The 27,442-nt window shown below is 43.5% G+C and overlaps 1 protein-coding gene across 1 annotated transcript; it reads left to right on the top strand.

The window, feature by feature from the left end:
- Nucleotides 1-21: 21 nt before the first annotated feature.
- On the top strand, nt 22-27,442 carry wdr73 (WD repeat domain 73). Its single transcript, XM_073044387.1, has 8 exons — nt 22-263; nt 3,339-3,406; nt 4,946-5,034; nt 6,223-6,311; nt 8,059-8,126; nt 20,086-20,250; nt 22,016-22,363; nt 25,155-27,442. The coding sequence occupies exons 1-8, from the start codon at nt 208-210 to the stop codon at nt 25,382-25,384; spliced, it is 1,113 nt and encodes a 370-aa protein (XP_072900488.1). The 5' UTR covers nt 22-207; the 3' UTR covers nt 25,385-27,442.

Raw genomic sequence — 27,442 nt, 5'->3', positions numbered from 1 at the left:
CTCGCGGTTATGGGATGGAAACAACAACTTGCGGTAACTGTATACACGTTAAAGACACTAGAAAACAAACCCTGCCGGTCACGTGACACGGCCGAGGGGTGTTAACGCACTCGCAGTCACGGCGGCGAGAAGGTACGGGACGCCGAGTGGAGAGGGAGGACGTGACGTCAGAGCTTGGCGGACGGCGTTGCCGTGGAGACGCGAGTAATGGCGGAGCCGGAAGAGAGCGACTGGGATGCGTGGATGGTGGAGACTCTGCGGCGGTGAGTGAGTGGGTTAGCAGCAGGCCGAGAAGAAAGAATGGCCTCCGGGTGTCTACTTGGCTGTAAAAACGCTGGTGGGAAAGAATGTCGGGATCCCGTGATATGTGTGTGTGTGTGTATATATATATATATATATAGGGAGGGGTGGTAACTGGGTGCCAAAGACTCCGTGATATAGTTGGGTTGGGGGTGGGGGAGATGGTGTACTGGAAACCGAGGTGCGGATAGGGGAGGGGGTACTAGGTGCGGGTTGAAAGGAGGTACTAGGTGCCCAAGACCCCAGGTTGCGGTTAAGAGTGGGACAACTGGGTGCCCTGGATACAACCCACACGGTGCGGTAAGATCTGACCCTTGGAGGTAGCAGAGCAGATGTTTCCCAAAACGATTCCAGGGACGAGGGACTTCAACTTTGTGGATGGATCGGATCTGGTAGAGGGATTTCCATTCTGGACAGTTAGTGACAGGGTAATCCAAAATTTACCACTCTGTACACTGGGGGCAATTTACAGGGACTGATTAACTGACCAGCCTGCTTTTGTTCTACCTCAGTGCAATGTGCAGTGATTTGATCTGTATGAACAGTGTGCAAAACAAACTGTTCACTGTTCAGATTACATGTGATCTTGCTGCCCCCCTCACTGAACCTCCTGCAGTTCGTATACTGTCCCAACCGCTCAACAGACGACGCTATCGCCACCTGGACAAAAAAGACACATACGTTCGAATGCTGTTCATAGACTTCAGTTCAACATTCAACACAATCATTCCTCAGCACCTAATTGGAAAGCTGAAACTACTGGGCCTGAACACCTCCCTCTGCAGCTGGATCCTAGACTTCCTGACTCAGTCAGTCTGGATCGGGAGCACTGCTGACACACGACTGTGCAGCAATAGACAGCTCAAATCACATCATCAAGTTCGCCGATGACACGACCGTGCAGCGGCTAACAGGCTGGTGCAGAGCCAACAACCTGTCTCTGAATGTGAAAAAAACAAAAGAGATGGCTGTTGACTTCAGAAGAGCACGGAGCAATCACTCTCCGCTGAACATTGACGGCTCCTCCGTTGAGATTGTTAAGAGCACCAAATTTCTTGGTGTTCACCTGGCGGAGAATCTCACCTGGACCTGCAACACCAGCTCCGTAGCCAAGAAAGCCCAGCAGATTCTCTATTTTCTGCGAAGGCTGAGGAAAGTCCATCCACCCCCCATCCTCACTACATTCTACAGAGGATGTATGAGAGCATCCTGAGCAGCTGCATCACTGCCTGGTTCAGGAATTGCACTGTCTTGGATCACAAGACCCTGCAGTGGATAGTGAGGTCAGCTGAGAAGATCATGGGGGGGGGGGGTCTCTGTTCCCGCTATTACAGACATTTACACCACACACTGCACCTGCAAAGCTAACAGCATTGTGAAGGACCCCACGCACCCCTCATACAAACTCTTCTCCCTCCTGCCATCTGGCAAAACATACTGAAGCATTCAGGCTGTGCAAGAGTTTCTCTCCCCAAGCCATCAGACTCCTCAATACCCAGAGACTAGACTGACATCTACATCATTTATTATTACATTGTAATTTGTCCTCTAATGTGCCTGTTGTCTTGTTTATTAATTATTGTACTGCCCTGCACTGTTTTGTGCACTTTATGTAGTCCTGTGTAGGTCTGTAGTCTAGTGCAGTTTTTATGTTGTTTTACGTAGTCTAGTGTAGCCTTGTGCTGTCTGACATAGTCTAGTGTAGTTTTGTGTCATTTCATGTAGCACCAGGGTCCTGGAGGAGCGTTGTTATGTTTTTACTGTGTACTGTACCAGCAGTTTATGGTTGAAATGACAATAAACTTGACTTGATGTGACAATAATCAATCAATGGCAATATTTTGAGATGTGGATGGAAACAGGAACATCCAGGGAAACCCATCTGCAGACAACAGCTCTGCCATGGATGGTCTTAAGCCGGACTGCTAAAGGAAGAGGTTTGGACATAGGGCTAGCATCCCCATCCCATAAAATCCCCGAGCTACAGAAATGCCAACAGAAGCATCCCTAGGAGAGGAAGGATATTCAAAAGTATGAAGACAGACGACTCTGGCAAGCTGCTGTTGAAGGCCTCTGCCCCAGTAGGACTGATGGACTTAAGATGACAGAGCCAGCGCCTGGGTCCTGGCGTTGTGAGCTAGCAGCATGACTGATCCCTTTCCCACCACTTGATCCGTAAGCCTAATGTGCCTCGGTGAGTCATGTGCTTATTTTCAAATATCTGCTCTGTGAAGGGTTGAGGTATTTTGTTGTATTAAAGAAATCACACTTGTCAACAACTTACCTTTTGTGCAACACACACAAAATGCTGGAACTCAGCAGGCCAGGCAAGTTTTGGCTGGAAACATTGACTGTACTTTTTTCCATAGACACTGTCTGGCCTGCTGAGTTCCTCCAGCAGTTCGTGTGTGTTGCTTGGATTTCCAGCATCCGTAGAATTTCTTGTGTTAATATCTTTTATTTCTATATAGGCAGATGCAAGATCAGAATTAGGTTTACATTATGAAATTTATTGTTTTGCAGCAGTGGTAGAGACTAGACAGAAAGTTAGATTAAATTATAGAAGTAAATTGTGTAAAAGATAAATGGTGAGGTAGTGTTCTTGTGTTCATGAACTGTTCAGAAATCTGATGGCAGAGGGAAAGAACCTGTTTCTGAAATGTTGAGTGTGCATTTTCAGGCTCCTGTACTTCCTCCCTGATACTGTTAATGAGAAGAGAGACTGTACAAGGTGGCAAAGGTCCTTTTTGATGGATGCTGCCTTTTGAAAGTGTCTCCCAAGGGAGGGTTGTGTGCATGATGGAGCTGGCTTAGTTTACAACCTTCATGCATTGGAGCCTCCGTACCGGATGGTGGTGTAACCATCAGAAAACTCTCAACATCATTGATAAAACACCGGATTCCTTCTTAACAGGATGTAGTTTACAGGGGAAAGGGACTGTCAATGTTGCTCTTCTGGGAACCAGTATCGATGGATCAAATGTCCTCGGTGAGCCACACCAAATCACATTCCACCATGTTCCCTCTGTCTGTTTCAGGTACAATGACCTTCACGTGTTTGAACTGCAGGAACCAACACGGGTTCTGGAGTGGATTCAGGACAAAAGTATGATGAGTTTTGTGCTTTGTCCCTTTGAGTCTGTGCACGTATTTGCATTTTTAGCAGCAGTTAGTGTAACACTGTACAGCGGCAGTGATCTGAGCTCAGCCTCGCCTCTGTCTATAAGGAGTATGGACGCTTTCCCAGAACTGGGTTTTCTCCGCTGTTAAACGATCGCATGAAGCACTGCACCCACTGTGCTGCCCTGTTTGTCTCCTCTGGTCTGACTTATCGACTTGATTTTTTTGTTTGTTTTTGTATTGTATTTACAACTTTTTCAGCTTGTTTTTGATCGTTTATTTGGTTATGTGCTGGAAAGGTGTCTAAATGAATAGTGGATCAGTTTTGTGTCAGGTGTTTTCCTGCTGCATTGATTCCTTTGGTCACCCCTTCTGGTATCCATGTCTCTGTGTTCAATGTCATTAATTTATTCATTTTAGAGATACCACACGGTAAAAGGTCCTTCTCGACCAATGAGCCCGTACCGCCCATTACACCTGTGACCAATTAACCTTCTGATCCGTTCAGTACATCTTTGGGAGGTGAGGGGAAACTGGGGCGCCCGGAAGAAGCACACGCAGTAACAGGGAGAATTATACAAGCTGCTTACAGACAGTGGTGGCAATTGAACCTGGGTCACTGGCGCTATAATAGTGTTACACTAACCTGAAATATTCAAATTTTAAAATTTTCTTTTTGTTTTTCTGTTCTGTGAAATTATTTTCTATTTCAGATTTTCAGCAACTTTGGCGTTAGGCTCTGAGGTACTCTCCCCCCTTGCCTCTCTACCATTTGTCTATTTGCCGTCCACATACTGTACATATTTGTCCCATTGGTTCCTTAAGGTTGTCATAGCTGGGGGAGGTAGTGAGGATAAGCTTCCACTACCCTTTGAATTCTCCCAATGGCGTGCATCTCAAATAGCCTCTGACAACCAAATCCAGCTCCTGGCCTTCACATGTGGCTCAGCTACTAAGCCCAGCAGAACCATTTCACTGACAGGAGAAAGGGGAAATGCAGGTTACTGATGCCTTAAGACCAGTCACTTCTGGCAGATGGGGTTCATCAGCCATGGCTGGCAGCTCATCGAGGAGAAGGAAAAATCTGATCTCAAACGTCAGCTGCCTTGTAGCTATACCCACTCATAGGGAAGGTTTTGGGAATAAACCCCGAGGGGGGAAAAGATCTGGAGCTGGTGTTCCTAAGGCAGTCATACGTTGAGTTCAACGCTGACTGGCAACTCTCGGTCTGTGCTGTTCCTTTGTTTTCATCAGCTGCATGGAGAGGAGCTTGCTGCATGGGCAACAGCTTGCTCTCCATATCGTACTGCCCTGGCTTGTACTAGGATGCAGCACCCACAGAGAACTGTGGCCTTGTATATGCTGTACATGTCCCATAGGGTGTTACAGCAGGGAAAGAGGCAGATGTATGCAGAGCAAATTGAGGTAGAGAAGCAGTTGGAGTGTGTGTGGGAGGGTGACTGGAGGGGAAGTAACCGATTTTGGAGGCTTCTATAGCATTGATCTGACTGTCTCTATCTGTCAGGTATCTGTGTCGCTGGCTACAGTGCTGTGAGGAACAATGAAATTCAGGAGCTCTCTCTCCCTCAGAAACTCTCGGCTAAAGACAAGCAGGTGAGAGGAGTGGGGATTCCCTGGAGAGGGTAACTGTGATTGAGGGTTTGGTCTGTTAGAGGGCAGGTGGGATGGGTGAACGTCAAGAGTGATAGTTAATTGTCAAGCAGTCTGTGCATTGTGGCCACACACTACTGCCCTGCATGACAGCCGATGGTTGGGGCAGTGAAGGTTGAAATCATTCACAGGATAATGCCCAAACACGTCTTCCCAGAGGTTCCACACTGTTCTGGGACTGCACATTATAGGCTGAATGTGTAATGAGACAGAAAATGGAATGGACTATTGTCAACATTGTGATAGAAACATAGAAAACCTACAGCACAATACAGGCCCTTTGGCCCACAAAGTTGTACCAAACATGTCCCTACCGTAGAAATTACTAGACTTACCTATAGCCCTCTATTTTTCTAAGCTCCATGTACCTATCCAAAAGTCTCTTAGAAGACACTATTGTATCTGCCACCACCACCGTTGCTGGCAGCCCATTCCACACACTTATCACTCTCTGAGTAAAAAACTTACCCCTGACATCTCCTCTGTACCTACTCCCCAGCACCTTAAACCTGTCTCCCCTTGTGGCAACCATTTCAGCCCTGGGAAAAAGCCTCTGACTATCCACATGATCAATGCCTCTCATCATCTTATACACCACTATCAGGTCACCTCTCATCCTCCTTTACTCCAAGGAGAAAAGGCTGAGTTCACTCAACCTATTCTCATAAGGCATGCTCCCCAATCCAGGCAACAGCCTTGTAAAAATTTTAGAATATAGAACACCACAGCAAGTCCAGACTCTTCAGCTCACAATGTTGTGCTGATCCTTTTAACCTACTCTTAAGATCAATCTAACCCTTCCCTCCCACACCCACCTCCATTTTCTGAAATCTACATGCCTATTCACAAGTCCTTTAGATGTCAATGAATCTGCCTCTACTACCCTGCTGTTAGGGCATTCCATGCACCACCCGTCTCTGTAACAAAAAATAATTACCCCTGGTATGCATCCTCATTTCTGCTCTGTTTGTCCACTGGAGTACCTGCTACACTACTATTAATTCACCTCTTGTCCTCCTTTATTCCGAAGAGAAAAGAGGTGGTTGAGTGTGCGGAGGTGAGGGGTGGGTTTGGAGTCTCCAGACCACAGTGGGTATATCAGGATGATGTGACTCTCTCCCATTCCTGCAGGGACTTTGCCCCGAAAGAGATTTCCACGTGGAGCGTGGCGGATTCTCCCAGAGGCCGGTTTACCAGTTGAAGCATGTTGCAAGGACTAGGTATGTTAACGTCTCAGTGCCTGCCAAGTTCCCTCACACCCTGTGGTATAGTAAATCAGGCAGAGGACACTTGATGAGCCAAATGGCTTAATTCTGCTCTGCTCTGTTCTATCTGACAGGCAATAAAACTTACAAACAGGGCATTTGGACTCTCATTAGTAAACATCTCCGTGTTGGGGAAATGAACTGTAGTCTCCCATGTGACAGGTGGGAATACTACAGATGAAAAAAAACCTTTCTGACAATGTACATTAAGACCTGCAGTGAAATGTATTGTTTGCATCAATAACCACCACAGTGCTTCTGGTGCCCACAACTGGGTAAAGGAGAACAAAATAATTGTTACTCCGGATCTGATGCAGCCTGAAAACAACACAAAAAGATAAAGAACACAATAATAAACACATTCAATATAAATACACAAGTCGTCGTCGTGGCTATCCCTTGAGGTCGAGGATGATGGTCTTCGTTCTGTTGATCTATTTATGGGTTCTCAACTGGCTTATGAGTCCAATCTTGGCTTTGAAAGTTCTTCCACATTCAGCACAGGTAGTTCCAGATGGCAGATCGGGCTTTGGTTGTTGCTGCCTCTCTTCCCATTTTCTTCTCTTTTCTTCTAATTCTTTGTAATGTGACAGGAAATTGGAGCACCCAGAGGAAGCTCATGCCACCGTGTTGCCTGGTCAAGCATGGGGTGCGGGCAACTAATGATGAAGAGCACAACCTGGGTTCAGGGAACTCGAGTAAGGAGGTGGTGGAGCTCCATTGTGGTGTGGAGGAAGGCTCTACAATGGATATTCAAAACTGTCCAATACATCAATGGTACCAGCCTAACCACCATCAAGGATGTACAGTGGCATGCGAAAGTTTGGGCACCCCGGTCAAAATTTCTGTTACTGTTCATCGCTAAGTGAGTAAAGGATGACCTGATTTCCAAAAGGCATAAAGTAAAAAATGACACATTTCTTTAATATTTTAAGCGATTACTTTTTTAAAAATTTCCATCTTTTAGTTTCAAAATAACAGAAAGTGAAAAGGGCCCAAAGCAAAAGTTTGGGCACCCTGCATGGTCAGTACTTAATGACATCCCCTTTGGAAGTATTCACAGTAACAGAAATTTTGACCAGGGGTGCCCAAACTTTTGCATGCCACTGTAGCTTTAGAAAGGTGTCAGTAAAGGGCCAGTGACGTCATGACAGATTCCCCCTCACCCTGCTCGTGGACTGTTTGTTCCACTCAGTCAGGGAGGAGGCTGCGTAGCATCCACACCAGGACTACTAGATTCAAAAATAGTTAATTCCCAAGCAAACACGAGGAAATCTGCAGATGCTGGAAATTCAAGCAACACACACAAAATGCTGGTGGAACACAGCAGGCCAGGCAGCATCTATAGAAGCACTGTCGACGTTTTGGGCCGAGACCCTTCGTCAGGATTTTGTGTGTGTTGCTTACATTCCCAAGCAGTAAGGCTGATCAACAACCCTGTACCTCTACATTATATAATTTCCTGTCAGTTACCTTATGACAGACTTTATGGACGTGCATTCAATCTATGTATATAAGCTTTCTTATGTATTTATTTATTGTAATTTTTATTATGTTCTTCATCTTTTGTGTTTTTTTTTGTGCTGCATCAGATCTGGAGAAACAACTATTTTGTTCTTCTTTACACGTGTGTCGTGGAAATGACATTAAACAATCTTGATCATGAAGTTGTTACTGAGCTGCCCTCTAACTCTGCCCACAGCCTGCTGGTGAGCAGTGGCCCCCCGGACCCCTCGCTGCAGGTCTGGCGACTGGCAACCGATGACAGTGGTGAGTGAGTGGGGCTCTGGCTGCGGGTCTGCGCCTAGGAGTGACGTGCTCACTGACTGAGAGCAGTGGGAGGGAAGCATTAGACTGATTGTGGAAAAGGGTCATGGTCTGAAGGGCCTGTACTGATAGATAGATAGATAGATAGATAGATACTTTATTCATCCCCATGGGGAAATTCAACTTTTTTTCCAATGTCCCATACACTTGTTGTAGCAAAACTAATAACATACAATACTTAACTCAGTAAAAAATATGATATGCATCTATCTCAAAAAGCATTAATAATAGCTTTTAAAAAGTTCTTAAGTCCTGGCGGTTGAATTGTAAAGCCTAATGGCATTGGGGAGTATTGACCTCTTCATCCTGTCTGAGGAGCATTGCATCGATAGTAACCTGTCGCTGAAACTGCTTCTCTGTCTCTGGATGGTGCTATGTAGAGGATGTTCAGAGTTTTCCATAATTGACCGTAGCCTACTCAGCGCCCTTCACTCAGCTACCGATGTTAAACTCTCCAGTACTTTGCCCACGACAAAGCCCGCCTTCCTTACCAGCTTATTAAGACGTGAGGCGTCCCTCTTCTTAATGCTTCCTCCCCAACACGCCACCACAAAGAAGAGGGCGCTCTCCACAACTGACCTATAGAACATCTTCAGCATCTCACTACAGACATTGAATGACGCCAACCTTCTAAGGAAGTACAGTCGACTCTGTGCCTTCCTGCACAAGGCATCTGTGTTGGCAGTCCAGTCTAGCTTCTCGTCTAACTGTACTCCCAGATACTGTATTGTTCTCGGTTCTATTAACTCCATTGTCTTGGCTTAAGTTCCAGTCAGAGGAATGCTTTTTAAACTCTGAATTCAATGAATCTGGGTACAGTGGAGAAAGTTGTCTCTGGGTAGTGTTATGAACCCCGTAACTGGGTGTCTTACCAGCAAAGATAGGAGTATCCGTTGGAGTCTGATGATACTATTTTTAACAGTATTTATTAGTAAAAGTACACAAAAATAATATCAATACAAATTTACAGATAATATACGTCATCAATACTAAACCTAAAAGTGCAGGTATAATAATAATCAATAAGAAATAAGCTCTATCGTTGTCTAGGGGATAATGAATTGTCCGATGGAAATATAAAGAAATATAAAGTTCAGTTCAGTTCATGCAGGCTGTTGTAGTTGTTGGTCGCAGTGTTGCAATTGTTGGGGGGAGAGAGAGAGAGAGAGAGAGAGAGAGAGAAAGCAGTAACAGCTATTGACTTGCCGACTTTCCTTTACGATCTTGATCCGTCAATGCGTTGTTGTTGTGGCCATTCACGTATGACCCCTCCGTCCTTTAGCTAGACTGTTCCATGGAGGACTCGTCACCCAGGCAAGGATGGACACACACACAAGCCCCCACCGGTCTCGTAGCGTCTCTCCTGGTGCGTCTGAGGGGTGTTTCCCCAGACCCTACTTTTATCCCCACTCACGGGGTGTCAGGTATCAATCAGGTTTTTGATGATGCAACCCATCAACCAGACCACTCTGGTTGCCCCCTGAGGGGTTTCAATGAATAGAACAGTACTCAATACACAATTCTTTCTCCAAAAGACACAATAGCAGTAATCAGTGGTTCCGTTCCGCTTTTGTTAGGAGGAGACATTCCACTTTTGTGTATCCATGCGTTGTCTCTCTCTCATTTCCTTGGTATCAGACCCGAAATAGTAGCGATTTTGCGATTCTCAAAAGGGGGGGGGGCGACTTTGCAGCCTTCTGCCCATCAGAGTTGCTCCTCATTCGTAACAGTAGCAAGATACTGATTAACCAGGAAAGTGGGCAGTGGAATGGCAGATGGTATTTCTTCCAAGAATCATGACATTCTGGAATGGTTCTTTTTTTTTGTAATTTATTTTTTTTATTGAAGTTCATCAAACAAACATTTTCATAAGATGTATTTCAGACATTGTACATATATATCATATAATCATACATATCACAAATCTCCACAAAGTATTTATCTGAGGTACACACTTATAGAAAAGAGTGGAAAGAAAAAACAAGCAAAAGGAAAGAACTATGTACAAGTAGGGAGTGATTTTTTTTTACAACAGATTCATTGATTTGTGAGAATAAAATCAGGCCTATGAGGCATTACGTAGTTAAACCATTTTTCCCGGTATGAATCAAATTGTTCCAGCTTATGATTAATTGATGCTGTTATCTTCTCCATTTTGTAAATGTCCATTGTAATTTCCATCCATGTATTTAAAGTTGGGCTCTCCTGTGATAACCATTTCCTAGTAAGAGTCTTTTTACCAGCCACCAACAGTATATTCATTAAATATTTATCTCTTTTCAACCATTCTAGATATATCCAAAATATATGGTCTTACTCTCCAAGGGTATTTCACATTTAAAGATGTCTTGTAGGGCATTGTGTATCCCCCTCCCAATAGTTTTTGATAATAGGGCAGTCCCAAAAAATATGATAATGATTTGCATTTTGATTTCCACAATTTCTCCAGCAAACAGGGAGGTTACTATCATTATGGGATTTCTGAGAGGGTATAATAAAATACCTTATCAAGTTTTTCCATCCAAACTCCCTCCATTTCTGTGAATTGGTACACTTCCGTTGATATCTCCATATTGTTGTCCATTCTTCCTCAGATATAATTATCCCTCCTTCCTTCTCCCATTTTGTTTTGTTACGTATTCAGGCAACAATAAATATAGATGAGTTAGGCAAGGGTTTTTATAACAAATAACACGTTTATTAAACACTGACAACAAACCCCCTCAAAAGTAAACAAACTCAAACGTAACCGGAAAACAGCTGCTGTACGGCAGATTCACAGTTCTTAATAGCGCTGCAGTTCAAACAGTTCTTAAAGCGGTATTGAAAAAAAAAGTTCTTTAAAGCGGTATGCCGAAAGTTCAAAAGCTCACAGTCCTTTTAAAAGGAGAGACTTTTTAAAGCGATTTAAATTCTCTTCCACATCGATGTCCTTCGATTCCCCGGCGTCGAACTTTCCCACGAAGAATTTTATGAAATATAACGGCTTAAAGGTACTGACCTTCCTTCCACACTATTCTCAAATCCTTTCTGGTCAAACCCAGGGATTAACAGCAAGAATAGTCAACGAAATCCCTCCGAATGAGGATCAAATAAGGTCGAACTTTCCACCGTCTAAAATCGATTCTCCTCGATTTTTATCTTCCAAATTCTTATCTTCACTCTCCACAGTAAAGAAACTGTTGGCAATGACCTTTTAAACTTTAGGCATTATATAAAACTTCATTTTTCAACTAAACTGCATCATCACATTAAATCACGCAAGGACATGAAGTCAGCTTGGCAAATCCCGCCACGAACTGCCCCACCTGACAGGGTGGGTCTTCCTTTTATACCCTGTGAAAAAAAAACCGGTCACATGACCTCTACTGGCGGGAAAATGACATCACTCTACCATCACAAGACCATTACCTCAAGTCCAGTATAACTTCAAACCCAGTCACGTGACAAGGGTACCACTGTCACGTGTCACGGGTACGTAACAGTTTTAATGTATGAAGTTGAATGTGTTTTTAAGATTTGACAACCTCTTATACATGCTTGAAATGATTCTACTACCATTATCTGAATTATTTGCTTTTCTAAAGAGCTCTATCAAGCATGTATTTGCTCTGGTTACATTTTTAAGCGTCTTATTAACATATTGTTGCATCTGTAAATAACGATAAAAATCTTGTTTTTCTAATAAGTGTTTCTCTTTAAGCACTTCAAAACTGAACAGTGTTCCTTCTTTCATTATGTTGCAAAGAACTGTTATTCCTTTAGCTGTCCAGTCCTTAAATCTAGCATCCAGTTTATTTGGTGTAAAATCAGAGTCATATGCACACCATTTAAGAATTGCAATATCTCCCTCTAGATTATATTCTTTTATAGTAGTTTTCCATATTTTAAGAGTCAATTTCACCCATGGGTTATCAATAGTATAATGTGCCATGTGCAGAAGTTCGCTGATGACACGGCCATAGTGGGGTGTGTCAGGAATGGACAGGAGGAGGAGTATAGGAAACTGATACAGGACTTTGTGATATGGTGCAACTCAAACTACCTGCGTCTCAATATCACCAAGACCAAGGAGATGGTGGTGGACTTTAGGAGATCTAGGCCTCATATGGAGCCAGTGATCATTAATGGAGAATGTGTGGAGCAGGTTAAGACCTACAAGTATCTGGGAGTACAGTTAGACGAGAAGCTAGACTGGACTGCCAACACAGATGCCTTGTGCAGGAAGGCACAGAGTCGACTGTACTTCCTTAGAAGGTTGGCGTCATTCAATGTCTGCAGTGAGATGCTGAAGATGTTCTATAGGTCAGTTGTGGAGAGCGCCCTCTTCTTTGTGGTGGCGTGTTGGGGAGGCAGCATTAAGAAGAGGGACGCCTCACGTCTTAATAAGCTGGTAAGGAAGGCGGGCTCTGTCGTGGGCAAAGTACTGGAGAGTATAACATCGGTAGCTGAGCGAAGGGCGCTGAGTAGGCTACGGTCAATTATGGAAAACCCTGAACATCCTCTACATAGCACCATCCAGAGACAGAGAAGCAGTTTCAGCGACAGGTTGCTATCGATGCAATGCTCCTCAGACAGGATGAAGAGGTCAATACTCCCCAATGCCATTAGGCTTTACAATTCAACCGCCAGGAGTAAGATATGTTAAGTGCCGGGGTTGATTGTATTTAATGTATTTAAGTAAACTACTTAAGAACTTTTTAAAAGCTATTATTAATGCTTTTGGAGAGAGTGATTTAGATGCATATCATATTTTTACTGAGTTAAGTATTGTATGTAATTAGTTTTGCTACAACAAGTGTATGGGACATTGGAAAAAATGTTGAATTTCCCCATGGGGATGAATAAAGTATCTATCTATCTATCTAGTATTTATGTACCTTTGCAGGTTGTTATCAGCCAAAATTGCTTGTATGGGGATGGGAAGTACCCGCTCCTCAATTTTTTTCCATTGAGTGTCATATGATGGGTTGCACCAACATATCACAGCTCTCAACTGTGCTGCAAAATAATAATCTCTAAGAGAAAGTTGGCCCCATCCCCCCTTTTCCTTTGCTAATTGCAAAGTTTTGAGACGAACTCTAGGCCTTTTACTCTGCCAAATATACCTTGATAGCATCTTGTTCCATTCATTGAATTGATTTTGATTAATCTCTGTTAGTAGGGTCTGAAAGAGATATAACAGTCTGGGCAGTATATTCATTTTAATAGACTCAATCCTTGAACTGAGACTGAAAAAAGGAATCAGGCTCCATCTTGCTACATCTTCCTTAATTTTTTTATATAAAGGCTGATAATTACATTCTGATAATTTTGCCAAATCTTTTGGCATAATGATGCCCAAATATTTGAAAGACTCTGTGTGCCATGCCCAGGGGTATCGACTTTCAATTTCTCTTGGTGGGCTATAGTAATATGAAGGTAATTGGGTTTTATCTATGTTGATCTTGTATCCTGATAATTGACCATATTGTTCAAGGGATTGCATCAATTTAGGTAAAGAGTATGTTGGTTGCCCTAGATAGATCAAAATGTCATCCGCATAACAAGCCAATTTATGCTCTGTCCCTTTAATAGTAATTCCCCTGATATCTTCATTTTGTCTGATGTATTGAGCTAATGGTTCCAGATATAACACGAAGAGTAGTGGTGACCATGCACAACCCTGTCTCGTGCCCCTTTCTAGGGTAAGACTATTTGATAACTATCCATTGATTTTAATCCTAGCAGTAGGATTGTCATATAGTATCTGTATAGTTTTAATAATTGTGTCTTGGAAACCAAATCTATGTAAAACTCTGTAAAGAAAATTCCAGTCAACCGAATCAAATGCTTTTTCAGCGTCCACGCTTATCACTATTGCTTTGATTTTATTTTTTTGTATATGATCCATAATGTGAAGTGTCCTTCGTATATTGTCTTGAGTCTGGCGTTGTCGTATAAAACCTGTCTGATCATTACGTATCAGTATGGGTAGAAACTCCTCTAATCGTTTGGCCATGATGGAGGTAAATAATCTATAATCTACATTAAGAACGGATATTGGTCTAAATGATCCGCATTCCATTTTATCCTTGCCTTCTTTCGGTATAGCCGAGATTATCGCTTCCTTCCAACTGGGTGGCATTTGTGCCTTTTTTAGAGCCCAGTTCAGCGTGGGGAGTAAAACAGGAATTAACTCATTTTTAAATTCTTTGTACCACTCTGCCGTATACCCATCTGATCCTGGTGACTTGCTTAATTTAAGCCTACTAATTGCAGCTTTTAATTCAACTTCAATTATGTCAGCAGTCATCCTTCTATTTTGTTCTTCGCTTAAAGTGGGTAACTCTAGAGAATTCAAGAAGGTGTCAATTTGGGTTATGCTTATCCCTGGAACTTTGGAATATAGTGTTTTGTAAAACATTTCAAAAGCTTCTTGAATTTCACTTAGCTTATTTTTTATCATTGTCGTTCTTGGGTCCCTAATTCTATGAATTGTATTTTCTGCTATCTTTTTTTCAGTTTCCATGCCAGTATTTTCATAGATTTCGATCCACTTTCATAATGTCTCTGTTTCAGAAACATTGTTTTTCCTGATTTCTTGCGTAGCCAAATTATTTATTTCATTCCTAATTCTTTTAATTTCCCCTAATGTATCCTGTGCCAAATTCAATTTGTGTTTTTTCTCTAGTTCCTTCAGCCTATTTTGTAATTCCTCTAATGTTTTATTCCTTATTTTTTTCTTATATGAAGATATTGCTATAATTTTCCCTCTTAAGACCGCCTTCAGAGTATCGCATAAAATGGGAGGTGAAACCTCCCCATTATCATTAAATTCTAAGTAGAGACCAATTTCTTTTTTAATTTGTTCCTTAAAGTACGGATCATTGAGTAGTCTTGAATTTAGTTTCCAAATAGTATTCTTTGGTTGTAGGTCAAAATCAACAGATAAATATATCGGTGCATGGTCACCTACATCTATTGTCCCAATTCCACAGGTGTTTATTTTGTCTTTGTCTTTTCCAAATGTTATGAAATAGTCTATTCTTGTATATACAGAATGTGGAGCAGAATAATGAGTGTAATCCCTTCTGTCAGGGAAAAGGTCCCTCCATATATCAATTAAACCAACATCCTCAAAAAGTGTATTAACTTTCTTATGTAAAGATTTTGTTTCATAGGTTTTTCTATTGGAAGAGTCTAAGTTTGGTTGTAATTGTAAATTTAAGTCTCCCCCACATATCAGGAGACCTTTTGTTTCCGTTACCATAATATCAGTAATTTTCTGAAAGAAACCAATATCACTTCCCGGGGGTGTGTATATATTCAATAGAGTAACTGAATTGCTGTCTATATTCCCCCTTACCAGAATATATCTGCCTTCTTTATCTCCCATTTCAAATATTTTTTCAAAATTTAGCTTACTTGAGATAAGAATAGCAACTCCTTTCTTATGTCCTGATTTATATGAGGAGAAAAACAGATTAGTGAAGGCCGTTCTCTTTAGTTTTTTATGCTCATTATCACTTAAATGAGTTTCCTGTAAATATACTACATGGGCTTGTTCATTTTTCATTTTGGATAAAATTCTCTTACATTTGATTGGATTTAATAGCCCATTTACATTAAAAGAAATGAATTTTACCTTGTCCTTAGCCATCTGTATTTATCTGTCAATGTATCATTGAAATTAGAATAAAACTTAATCGATCTACTCCCTGAACAAATAAGAACCAAGAAACTCAAATAATAACAAAAATGGCAACGAACGTGTGATTCCAAGGCTGAGGTCTCTAGTAAATGACCCTGCGTAGAGCTAGAGGAAATGTCTAGCTGTGGGGAATAACCCCTCCTACTTGTGAGTTGAGGGCCCCCATTGCAATATTCATAAAAGTCAGTGAACAAATCCATTACACAGAACAGATTTCCCTGTGTACTCCTCCTATATATATATATATATATATATATATATATATATACACACACACACACACATATATATATTTTCTCATTTTGGTGGGGAAAAAGGAGTAAGTGAACGAATAAAGAATAACAGCTAAGTAATATAAAATCCACATTATAAGAAGTATTTTTCGAGGTAGGTATATCACTGTGTACTTTTGCTTCTGTTTAGCTTATCAACATTTTTAAAGTTAGCCAAACCTTATGGCTCTTCTGAAGGGGGTGAGAACTGTCTTTGGGAAGCTCCCAGTCTCTTCCTGATTTATTTCTCTCGGCCTCCTCCCGACTCCTGCTTTCTCGTTTCTCGCACTATTTCCCAAGCCGAGCGGGACAATTCCTCAGCCAGGCTTTCCTTCGTTTTGGTCATGCTGACGGGCAACCCTCTGGCCTTCATGTCTGTAGTCACCTCTTCCACTGTCTGGTACAACTGCGTCCCGTTGTCATAAAACACTCGAAGTTTAGCAGGGTACGGAGTTTGAAATCTAATCTTATTTTGCTTTAATACTCGCTTTACTTCGGAGTATTCTTTGCGTTTCTGGAGGACCGCGGTGGGGGGGGGGGGGGGTAATCTTGGTCGAAATATATCAATTTATCCTCTAAAAACACTCTCTTCTTACCTCAGGCCCTTCGTAGAATCTCCGCCTTGGTGCTGTACCGAAGGAATTTAATTATTGAGCGTGGCTTTCTATCCTGGGTAGGTTTTGGGACTAATGCGCGGTGGGCTCTTTCGACTTCCAGCTTCATAGCTGGGGGAAGATCCAGCGCATCCCGCAGTAACTTTCCGACAAACTCAGTCATAGACGAGCCCTCCACTCCTTCGGGAACATTGTAGATTCTGATATTTTTCCGCCGTGATCTTCCCTCCAGATCAAGCAGTTTTCCTTCTTGGTGATGTATTATTTTTATTGTCTTGCTCAGTATCCGTTCCACGTTTTGAACGCGATCTTCCACCTTTTCAATGCGAGTCTCTGCCACCACTATTTTTTGATTAATGCTGGCGAGCTCTGCCTTAATATCACGGAGCTGCTGCTTCATATCTTTCTGGACCTCCATTATTTCTTTCAGCATTTCGAAGATATTCGCCGCTTCGACTGAACGAGGCCCAGCAGCTGCCTCACTAGCACATGGTCGGGTCGGAGAGCCACTCACTGCACTCCTCTCAGATGCAGGCTCCGCAGTGTTGCTTTTTAATTTCCGTTTCTTCTCCTCATTCTTGCCCATCTTTTCAGTTCAAATATTTTTTGAAAAATATTATATTTGACGAGTTAATGGGGCTTAATAAGCATATTTCCGGAAGTGCTAGTGACTTAAGCTGCCATTCTCGATGATGACATCACCAGAAAACCCTGGAATGGTTCTGGAGGACTGGAAAATGTCCTCCACTCTTTAAGATGGGAGAGAGGCAGAAGAAAAGAAATTATAGGTTAGTTAACCTAGCTTTAGTGGTTGCGAAGGTGTTGGAAAGTCCTGAAGAAGGGTCTCACTCAATATGTTGACAGTTTATTCATTTGCCTGACCTGCTGAGTTTCTCCAGCATTTTGTGTCTGTTGATCTGGATCTCCAACATCTGCTGACTTTCTCTTGTTTATTATTAACAGGTACTTGGAGGCACATGATAAAGTAGGCCAAAGTCAGCATGGTTTCCTAAAGGGGATATCTTGTCTGACAAATCTGTTAGAATTCTTTGAGGAAATATCGGCAGGATAGACAAAGGAGAGTCAGTGGATGTTGTTCATTTGGATTTTCAGAAGGCCTTTGACAAGGTGCCGCAACTGAGGGTGCTTATCAAAATAAAAAGCCTGTGATATTACAGGAAAGATACTAGCATGGATAGAAGATTGGTTGACAGCAGGAGGCAAAGAGTGGGAATAAAGGGGTACTTATTGGCTGCAGAAGACTAGTGTTCTGCAGGTGTCAATACTGCAACTGTGTTTTTTCATGTTATACGTCACTAATTTGGATGATGGAATTAATTGTGGTCAAGTTTGTGGAAAATACGAAGGTTGATAGAGGAGCAGGTAGTGTTGAGGAAGCAGGGAGTATGCAGAAGGACTTAGACTGGGGAATGGGCAAAGAAATGGCAGATGGAATATAGTATAGGTCATGCATTTTGGTAGAAAGAATAAAGATTTTCTATTGCTATTTTCCAAACGGAGAAATTCTAAAAATCAGAGGTGCAAAGGGATTTGGGAGTCTTTGTACAGGGTACCCTAAAGGTTAACCTGCAGGTTGAGTCAGTAGTGAGGAAGGAAGATACAATGTTAGCAGTCATTTTCGAGCAGACTAGAATATAAGAGCAAGGATGTAATGCTGAGGCTTTATAAGACATTACTCAGACTGCACAAGGAGTATTCTGAGCAGCTTTGAGCCCCTTATCTAAGAAAAGATAGAACCATAGAACACTACAGCACAGTACAGGCCCTTCAGCCCTCCATGTTGTGCCGACCCATATAATCCTTAAAAAAGTACTAAACCCACACTACCCCATAACCCTCCATTTTTCTTTCATCCATGTGCCTGTCCAAGAGGCTCTTGAATACCCCTAATGTTTAAGCCTCCACCACCATCCCTGGCAAGTCATTCCAGGCACTCACAACCCTCTGTGTAAAAAAAACTTACCCCTGATGTCTCCCCTCAACTCCCCTCCCTTAATTTTGTACATATGCCCTCTGGTGTTTGGTATTGGTGCCCCGGGAAACAGGTACTGATTATCCACCCTATCTATGCCTCTCATAATCTTGTAGACCTCTATCAAGTCCCCTCTCATTCTTCTACGCTCCGAAGAAAAAAAAGTCCCAGCTCTGCTAACCTTGCTTCATATGACTTGTTCTCCAAACCAGGCAACATCCTGGTAAACCTCCTCTGCACCCTCTCCATAGCTTCCACATCCTTCCTATAATGAGGTGACCAGAATTGAACACAAGATGTTCTGGCCTTGGAGAGGGTCCAGAGAAGGTCTGCAAGAATCATTCCAGGAATGAAAGGGTAGTGTAAGAGGAGCAGTTGATAGCTCTGGGCCTGTGCTTACTGGAGTTTAGAAGAATGAGGGGGAAATCTCATTGAAACCTGTCAAAAGTTGAAAGGCCTAGATAGAGTGGATGTGGAGAGGATCAAATTGTGTCTAGGACCAGAGGACACAACCTCAGAATAGAGGAAGGTAGATATAAAACAGACGAGGAGAAATTTCTTTGGCTAGAGAGTGGTGACTCTGTGGTTTTTATTACCACAGAGGGCTGTGGAGGCCAGCTCATTGGGTATATTTAAAGCAGTATGGGCATCAAAGGTTATGGGAAGAAGGCAGGAGAATGGGATTGAGAGGGATTATAATCAGAATGGCAGAGCAGACAAGATGGCCAAGTGGTCTAATTCTGCTCCTGTGTCATGTGGTCTTCAACTCATACATGTGTGAATGGGTGAACCAGGCCAGGACCTACCTACACAGTGGAAAAATAAAGCTGATAATGATTAGCTTTATTTGCCACATGTACACCGAAACACAAATGAATCTCAGGATTGGATGTGCTGACATATACTTAATTTGATAATAAATTTACTTTGAACTTTGGAGCGTAGTGAAATGCATTGTTTGCATCAGGATGTGCTGGGGACAGCTCGTAAGTGTCCCATGCTACTGGCACCAATGTAACATGTCCAAAACTCACTAACCTTAACTAGTACGTCTTTCATGTGTGAGGAAACCCATGTGGTCATGGGGAGAAGGTTCAGACTCCTTACAGTGATGGAATTGAGTATGGGTCATTGTTTATTCCGTTTCATGTCTGCTGCCAGATCTACTGAGTTCCTCTGCATTCTGAGCTCTTTCTGCTCAGTTGTTTTCCAGTGGGAGTAAACCATAGCTTCTTTGAAAGGTCTAGCATCAGCCCAGTGGGCCAAAGGGCCTCCTTGTGTGCACCGCTCCCTGGCTCTGATGTTAATTCTGCTTTTCTCCCTATGACAGATGCCATCTCGTTGCTGACCACACTTCCATGCTCCAGTGTGGTTGGCGGATGGTCACGGATTTCTGTCACATCCTCTCCAACCCCCCGGGTGCTTTGGAGTTCGACGACCAGTGACCTCACCATCCAGGAAATTGAGACGCAGTCGGTGCTGTTCTCCGGAGCTGGTAATCAAATGCTCCCTCTGGAGGAGCGATGGGTGTGTGGAGGGAGAGGGGTGGGGCAGAGCCTCTGACTGAAGCCCAATCCTCCCTCTGGAGGGAGTTACTAAGTGCAGATCTGGAACAGCTCAGGCCATTGTGAGCAAAGGATCAGGTGGGAAAGGGGTAGATAGTTAAACATGACTGGTGCTATCTCCTTACCATCTTTCCTGGGCAAAAAGAGTGGGTGATTCTGTCCAGAAGAAGATCACGAGGTTCAATGTGTAATACGACAGAAAATGGAACTGAATATTTTCAGTGTTGCAGTAGCTGACTGAATGAAAAGAGGGAGCAGGAAGTGGGAGGGATTGCGATGCTGCTGGTTTGGGAATGTGTGCATTGGGAGGGATTGGGATGGTGCTGGTTTGGGAATGTGCATTGGGAGAGTTTGGGAAGATGTCAGTTTGGGAATGTGTGCATTGGGAGAGATTGGGAAGATGTCAGTTTGGGATGTGTGCATTGGGAGGGATTGGGAAGATGTCAGTTTGGGAATGTTTGCATTGGGAGGGATTGGGAAGATGTCAGTTTGGGAATGTGTGCATTGGGAGGGATTGGGAAGATGTCAGTTTGGGAATGTTTGCATTGGGAGGGATTGGGAAGATGTCAGTTTGGGAATGTGTGCATTGGGAGGGATTGGGAAGATGTCAGTTTGGGAATGTGTGCATTGAGAGGGATTGGGAAGATGTCAGTTTGGGAATGTGTGCATTGGGAGGGATTGGGGAGATGTCAGTTTGGGAATGTGTGCATTGGGAGGGATTGGGGAGATGTCAGTTTGGGAATGTTTGCATTGGGAGGGATTGGGAAGATGTCAGTTTGGGAATGTGTGCATTGGGAGGGATTGGGGAGATGTCAGTTTGGGAATGTTTGCATTGGGAGGGATTGGGAAGATGTCAGTTTGGGATGTGTGCATTGGGAGGGATTGGGAAGATGTCAATTTGGGAATGTGTGCATTGGGAGGGATTGGGGAGATGTCAGTTTGGGAATGTTTGCATTGGGAGGGATTGGGAAGATGTCAGTTTGGGAATGTGTGCATTGGGAGGGATTGGGGAGATGTCAGTTTGGGAATGTGTGCATTGGGAGGGATTGGGGAGATGTCAGTTTGGGAATGTTTGCATTGGGAGGGATTGGGAAGATGTCAGTTTGGGAATGTGTGCATTGGGAGGGATTGGGGAGATGTCAGTTTGGGAATGTTTGCATTGGGAGGGATTGGGAAGATGTCAGTTTGGGATGTGTGCATTGGGAGGGATTGGGAAGATGTCAATTTGGGAATGTTTGCATTGAGAGGGATTGGGAAGATGTCAGTTTGGGAATGTGTGCATTGGGAGGGATTGGGAAGATGTGAGTTTGGGAATGTTTGCATTGGGAGGGATTGGGAAGATGTCAGTTTGGGAATGTGTGCATTGGGAGGGATTGGGAAGATGTCAGTTTGGGAATGTTTGCATTGGAAGGGATTGGGAAGATGTCAGTTTGGGAATGTTTGCATTGGGAGGGATTGGGAAGATGTCAGTTTGGGAATGTTTGCATTGGGAGGGATTGGGAAGATGTCAGTTTGGGAATGTTTGCATTGGGAGGGATTGGGAAGGTGTCAGTTTGGGAATGTGTCATGGAAGGGATTGGGAAGGCGTCAGTTGTTTGGCAAGGTGTGCAGCAGGAGGCACGGAGAGAAAATACTAACTCAGCTCCCAATCTGTATCTTGGTCCCATCTAATGGGAGTGTTAACCTTCCCCACAGGAGCAGAAGACCATGAATCAATCAGTATGCTGGAGTTCCTTGACCATTCTACCTTTATCATCTGCTCGATGAACGGCCGCCTGCGAATAGCTGACATGCGGCAGTCCCCAAGTCTGATTGGACACTCAGGCCTGCCTTCTGGCAGCAGCTGTTGGACGATGGCACTGGCGCCTGGTTTCTCAGCAGTGGGGAGACTGTCCTTGGATGGAGAGGTGGTGCTGACTGATTGTCGAGACCTGAGCAAGGTTCTGGGGCAAGCAGAGCTGGATATACCCAGGCCAGTGATCTGCAGTGACCACCTGTCCCTGAGCTGGGCACCGCGACTACCTCAGCACTTGGCAGTGTCAGGTAGGTTGGTGCTGTGTGTTCCTTAGTCCTAGAGTGCTGTAGCACAGGAACAGCCCCTTCAGGCCATGTAGTTCATTGTGAACGGTTATTCTGCCTAGTCTCTGGACAATAGCCCTCCATGCCCCTCCCATCTATGTACATATCCAAAGTTGTCTTAAATGTTGCAATCACCCCACACTTGTACCACCCTCCGGGATAAGAAGTTCCCAGTCAGGTTTCCCTTAAGTATTTTCTGTTTCACCCTTAATCTGTGACCTTTAGCTTTAGTTCACCCAAACTCAGTGGAAAAATCCTGCTTACATTTACCCTATCTATACCTCTCATAATCTTATTTACCCCTATCAAGTCTCTCCACATTCTTCTATGCTCCAGGGAATAAAGTTCCAAACTATTCAATCTTTCCCTATAACTCAGGTCCTCAAGTCCCAGCAAAGCAACATCCTTGTAAAGTGTCTTTGTACTCTTTCAATCTGTAGGTAGGTGAACACAACTGCAGATAATACTCCAAATTAGGCTTCAACATAACATCCCAACTCCTGTGCTCAGTACGATTTATGGAGGCCAGTGTGTGAAAAGCTTTGTTTACAACCCTATCTACCTGTGTGCCACTTTCAAGGAATTATGGAATTAATCAGAAGTACAGAGGGCCCAGGGTTGATTCCTTGGGCAGCTGGTCATAAACACAAGGGAAGGTCTTTCTTGCTTTCATCGGCCTTTAGCCTAGTGCCCAGTCCAAGAGGACGCATGTGGTCAGAAATGCTCCTGTCTACATCAACTTTTCGAGTTTGAGAGGGCTTCAGGTTCTTAGGTGTGAACATCACCTGGTTCAACCACGCTGATACAACAGCTTCTCGGGGCTAAAGAAATTCAGCATGACTCAGTCAGGTCTTACCAATATTTATCATTGTACTATATATTCTGTCTCAATGCATCCTGGCTTGGTATGGCAACTGCTGTGCCTGACCATGACCACAAGAAACCTCAGGGAGTTGTGAACACAGCTTAGTTCATCACAGGAGCCAACCTCCTTTTCATGGACTCTGTCTGCACTTCTCACTACATCAGTAAAGCTGCCAGCATAATCAAAGACTTCTCCCACCCTCGTCATTATCTTCTCTCTGTCCTCCCGTCACATATGGGAGTAAACCATGGCATCAGGGTAAACTCTCAGATAGAGTGGATGTAGAGGATGTTTCCTATAGTGGGGTAGTCTAGAACCAGAGGGCACAGCCTCAGAGTAGAAGCACATCCATTTAGAACATACATGAGGAATTTCTTTAACCAGAGAGTGGTGAGTCTGGAATCTACAAACAGCTGTAGAAGCCAAGTCATAGACATAGAACATAGAAAACCTACAGTTCAATACATGCCCTCCGGTCCAGTATGCTGTGCCGTACATGTACTTACTTTAGAAATTACCTAGGGTTACTCATAGCCCTCTATTTTTCGAAGCTCCATGTATGTATCCAAGAGTCTCTTAAAAGACCCTATTGTATCCACCTCCACCACCATCGCCGGCAGCCCATTCCACACACTGACCATTCTCTGCATAAAAGACTTATCTCTGACATCTCCACTGTACCTACTTCCAAGCACCTTTAAAACTGTGCCCTCTTGTGTAAGCAATTTCAGCCCTGGAAAAAAGCCTCTGACTATCCACATGATCAATGCCTCTCATCATCTTATACACCTCTATCAGGTCATCTCTTATCCTCTGACACTCCAAGGAGAATAGGCCAAGTTCATTCAACTTATTCTCATAAGGCATGCTCCCCAATCCAGGCAACATCCTTGTAAATCTCCTCTGCACCCTTTCTATGGTTTCCACGTCCTTCCTATAATGAGGTGACCAGAACTGAGCACAGTACTCCAAGTGGGGTCTGACCAGGGTCCTATATAGCTGCAACATTACCTCTTGGCTCTTTAACTCAATCCCACATGTACAGCACAGCATACTGGACTGGAGGGCATGTATTGAGCTGTAGGTTTTCTATGTTCTATGTCTATGACTTTGCTTCTACAGCTGTTTGTAGATTCCAGATTCACCACCCTCTGGTTAAATGGATGTGCTTCTACTCTGAGGCTGTGCCCTCTGGTTCTAGACTACCCCACTATAGGAAACATCCTCTACATCCACTCTATCTGAGAGTTTACCCAGATGCCATGGTTTACTCCCATATATTGATGAAGGCCAATGCACCGTATGTCTTTGTAACCACAGTCAATCTGCGCAGTAGCTTTGAGCATCCTATGAACTTGGACCCCAAGATCCCTCTAATCTTCCACACTGCCAAGAGTCTTACCATTAATGCTTATTCTGCAATCATATTTGACCTACCAAAATGAACCACCTCACACTTATCTGGGTTGAACTCCGTCTGTCACTTCTCAGCCCAGTTTTACATCCTATTGATGTTCCGCTGTAATCTCTGACAGCCCTCCACGCTATCCACAATACCCCCGACCTTTGTGTCATTAGGTATATTTAAAGCAGAGGTTGAGAGGTTCTTGATTAGTCAGGATGTCAAAGGTTAAGGAGAGAAGCGGGGAATGGTGTTCAGAGGGATAATTGGTCAGTCGTGATTGGTGGAGCAGACTCGATGTGCTGAATGGCTTAATTCTGCTCCTATGCTTTGTGAACTTATGAAACATGCAAACTCTGACCATAGCGTCAGAGTTTCTTCCCACCCTCAAACCACCCCCCCCCCCCACCCGCACGGTTAGGAAGGATATGGTGGATGGGATGGGAGACCAGTTACAAGTTGATTGTTGTGTATCTCTGCACTTGCAGGTTTCGATGGAACAGTTCACGTCTATGACGCTGGCTCATGGTCTGCAAGTCCTCGCCAGGTGCAGCCCGTCTTCATCCACCGGGGCCACAGTGTGGGTGCGGAGCTGGACCACGTGCCGCCGTTGGTCACCATGCATGTTTGGCACCCCTGGAAGGAGCGAGTTCTGCTCTCGGCTGCTGATGACAGCTCTTTGCACGTGTGGGACTGGGTGGCTCAGGATGGGACCTGATCTCCGAGCCGTCTTCTGCTCCTTCCTGGGTCTCATTGCTTTGGGCTGCAGTCAGTGGGAGGGTTGTCGCTGGTGGTGACAGTCCAGGTTTCATCAGCTGCCAGTTGTCACAGTGTGGCCCTACTCCCTTTGGAGGCCAGAGTACCTTGATTTTTATGAGGGATGAGAAATTCACAAGGTTCCTTTTGCTCAGAATGTGTATTGTGTGTGGGTGCACATTTGTGGGAAGGGCGTGCACAGGAGTCCATTTGTGTCTGTGTGCCACGTGTTATGCATGTATGTACAGCTAAGTCAGGAACAATGCAAAATGCTGGAGAAAGTCAGCAGATCGGACAGCATCTCTGGAGAGAAGTAAACAGACAATGTGGGCTGAGTCCCTCCTTCATCTGAAACCTTAAGCATTTATTGCCCTCTATAGATGTTGCCCGACCTGCTGAGTTTCTCCAGCATTTTATGTGTGTTGTCATAGTTGAAAGTAAGAAGTATATACGTATATCTTGCAGGGATTCACAGTAAATACAAAGAAACACAAAATCAATGAAAACCACAAAGACTTACAATCAATATGCAAAAACAGACAAACTGCAAATAAACATTAATAATAAATAAATTAGTAAATAATACTAAGTATGAGTGTATAGTTCTTGAATGTTAGCCCATAGGTTGTGGAATAAGTTCATTGTGGAAGTGAGTGACATCATCTAGCATTTTGATGTAGTTATAAAGGAGGCAAGACAGTGGCTATACTTTATTAGGAGTTTGAAGCGATTTGGCATGTTAACAAATACATTCAAAAACTTCTATAGTTGCATTGTGGAGAGCATTCTGACAGGCTGCATCACTGTCTGGTATGGAGGGGCTACTGCACAAGACCGTAAAAAGCTGCAGAAGGTTGTAAATCTAGTCAGCTCCATCTTGGGTACTAGCCTACAAAGTATCCAGGACATCTTTAGGGTGCAGTGTCTCAGAAAGGCAGCGTCCATTATTAAGGACCTCCAGCACCCAGGGCATGTCCTTTTCTCACTGTAACCATCAGGTAGGAGGTACAGAAGCCTGAAGGCACAAACTCAGCGATTCAGGAACAGGTTCTTCCCCTCTGCCATCCGATTCCTAAATGGACTTTGAAGCTTTGGACACTACCTCACTTTTTAATGTACAGCATTTCTGTTTTTTCCACACTTTTAATAATCTATTCATTACACATAATTGATTTACTTGTTTATTATGTTTTAATGTATTAGTATTATCTATGCTAGATTATGTATTGCATTGAACTGTTGCTACTACGTTTTAACAAATTTCACATGCTGGTGATAATAAACCTGATTCTGGTTCAAAATAGTTGAGGGTAATAACTGTTCCTGAACTTGGTGGTGTGAGTCCTGAGGTTCCTTCCAGATGGCAGTGGCTAGAAGAGAGCGTAGTCTGGATGTTGGGGGTACCCGATGATGAATGCTTTTTTTTGTGCCAGTGCTCCATGTAAATGTGCTCAATAGAGGGGAGGGTTTTGCTTATGTTGAACTGGGCTGTATCCACCTTTTTTTTTTGTAGGTTTTTTCATTCCTAGGCATTGGTGTTTCCATACCAGGCAGTCAGTATACTCTCCACTGTGCATCTATAGATGTTTGTCAACATTTTAGATGACATGCCAAATCTTTGAAAAATACTAAGAAAGTAAGGGTGCTACTGTGCTTTCTTTGAAATGGCATTCATGCTGGTCCTCGTACAGTTCTTCTGATATGATAAAGCCAAGGAATTAAAAGTTACTGACCTTCTCCACCTCTGTTCCCCTGATGAGGACGAGCTCCTGGACTTCCAGCATCTTTAAGTTGATAATCAGTTCTTTGGTTTTGCTGATGTGTGAAAGGTTGTTGTCGTGGCACTATTCAACCAGATTTTCGTTCTCCTTCCTATGTGCTGATTTGGCCAACAACAGTAGTGCTGTCAGCAAACGGACAATAAATGCTCAAGCTTTTCAGTCTGCTGCGTCATCACTACAATCACTAAGATCCTGTTCCATAGTCAATACTGAAATAAAGTATTCATTAAGTACCTCTG

This window comes from Hemitrygon akajei, chromosome 4 (genome assembly GCF_048418815.1).
Source record: "Hemitrygon akajei chromosome 4, sHemAka1.3, whole genome shotgun sequence".
NCBI classification, from domain to species: Eukaryota; Metazoa; Chordata; class Chondrichthyes; order Myliobatiformes; family Dasyatidae; genus Hemitrygon; species Hemitrygon akajei.
This window is presented reverse-complemented; position numbering and strand designations above follow the sequence as displayed.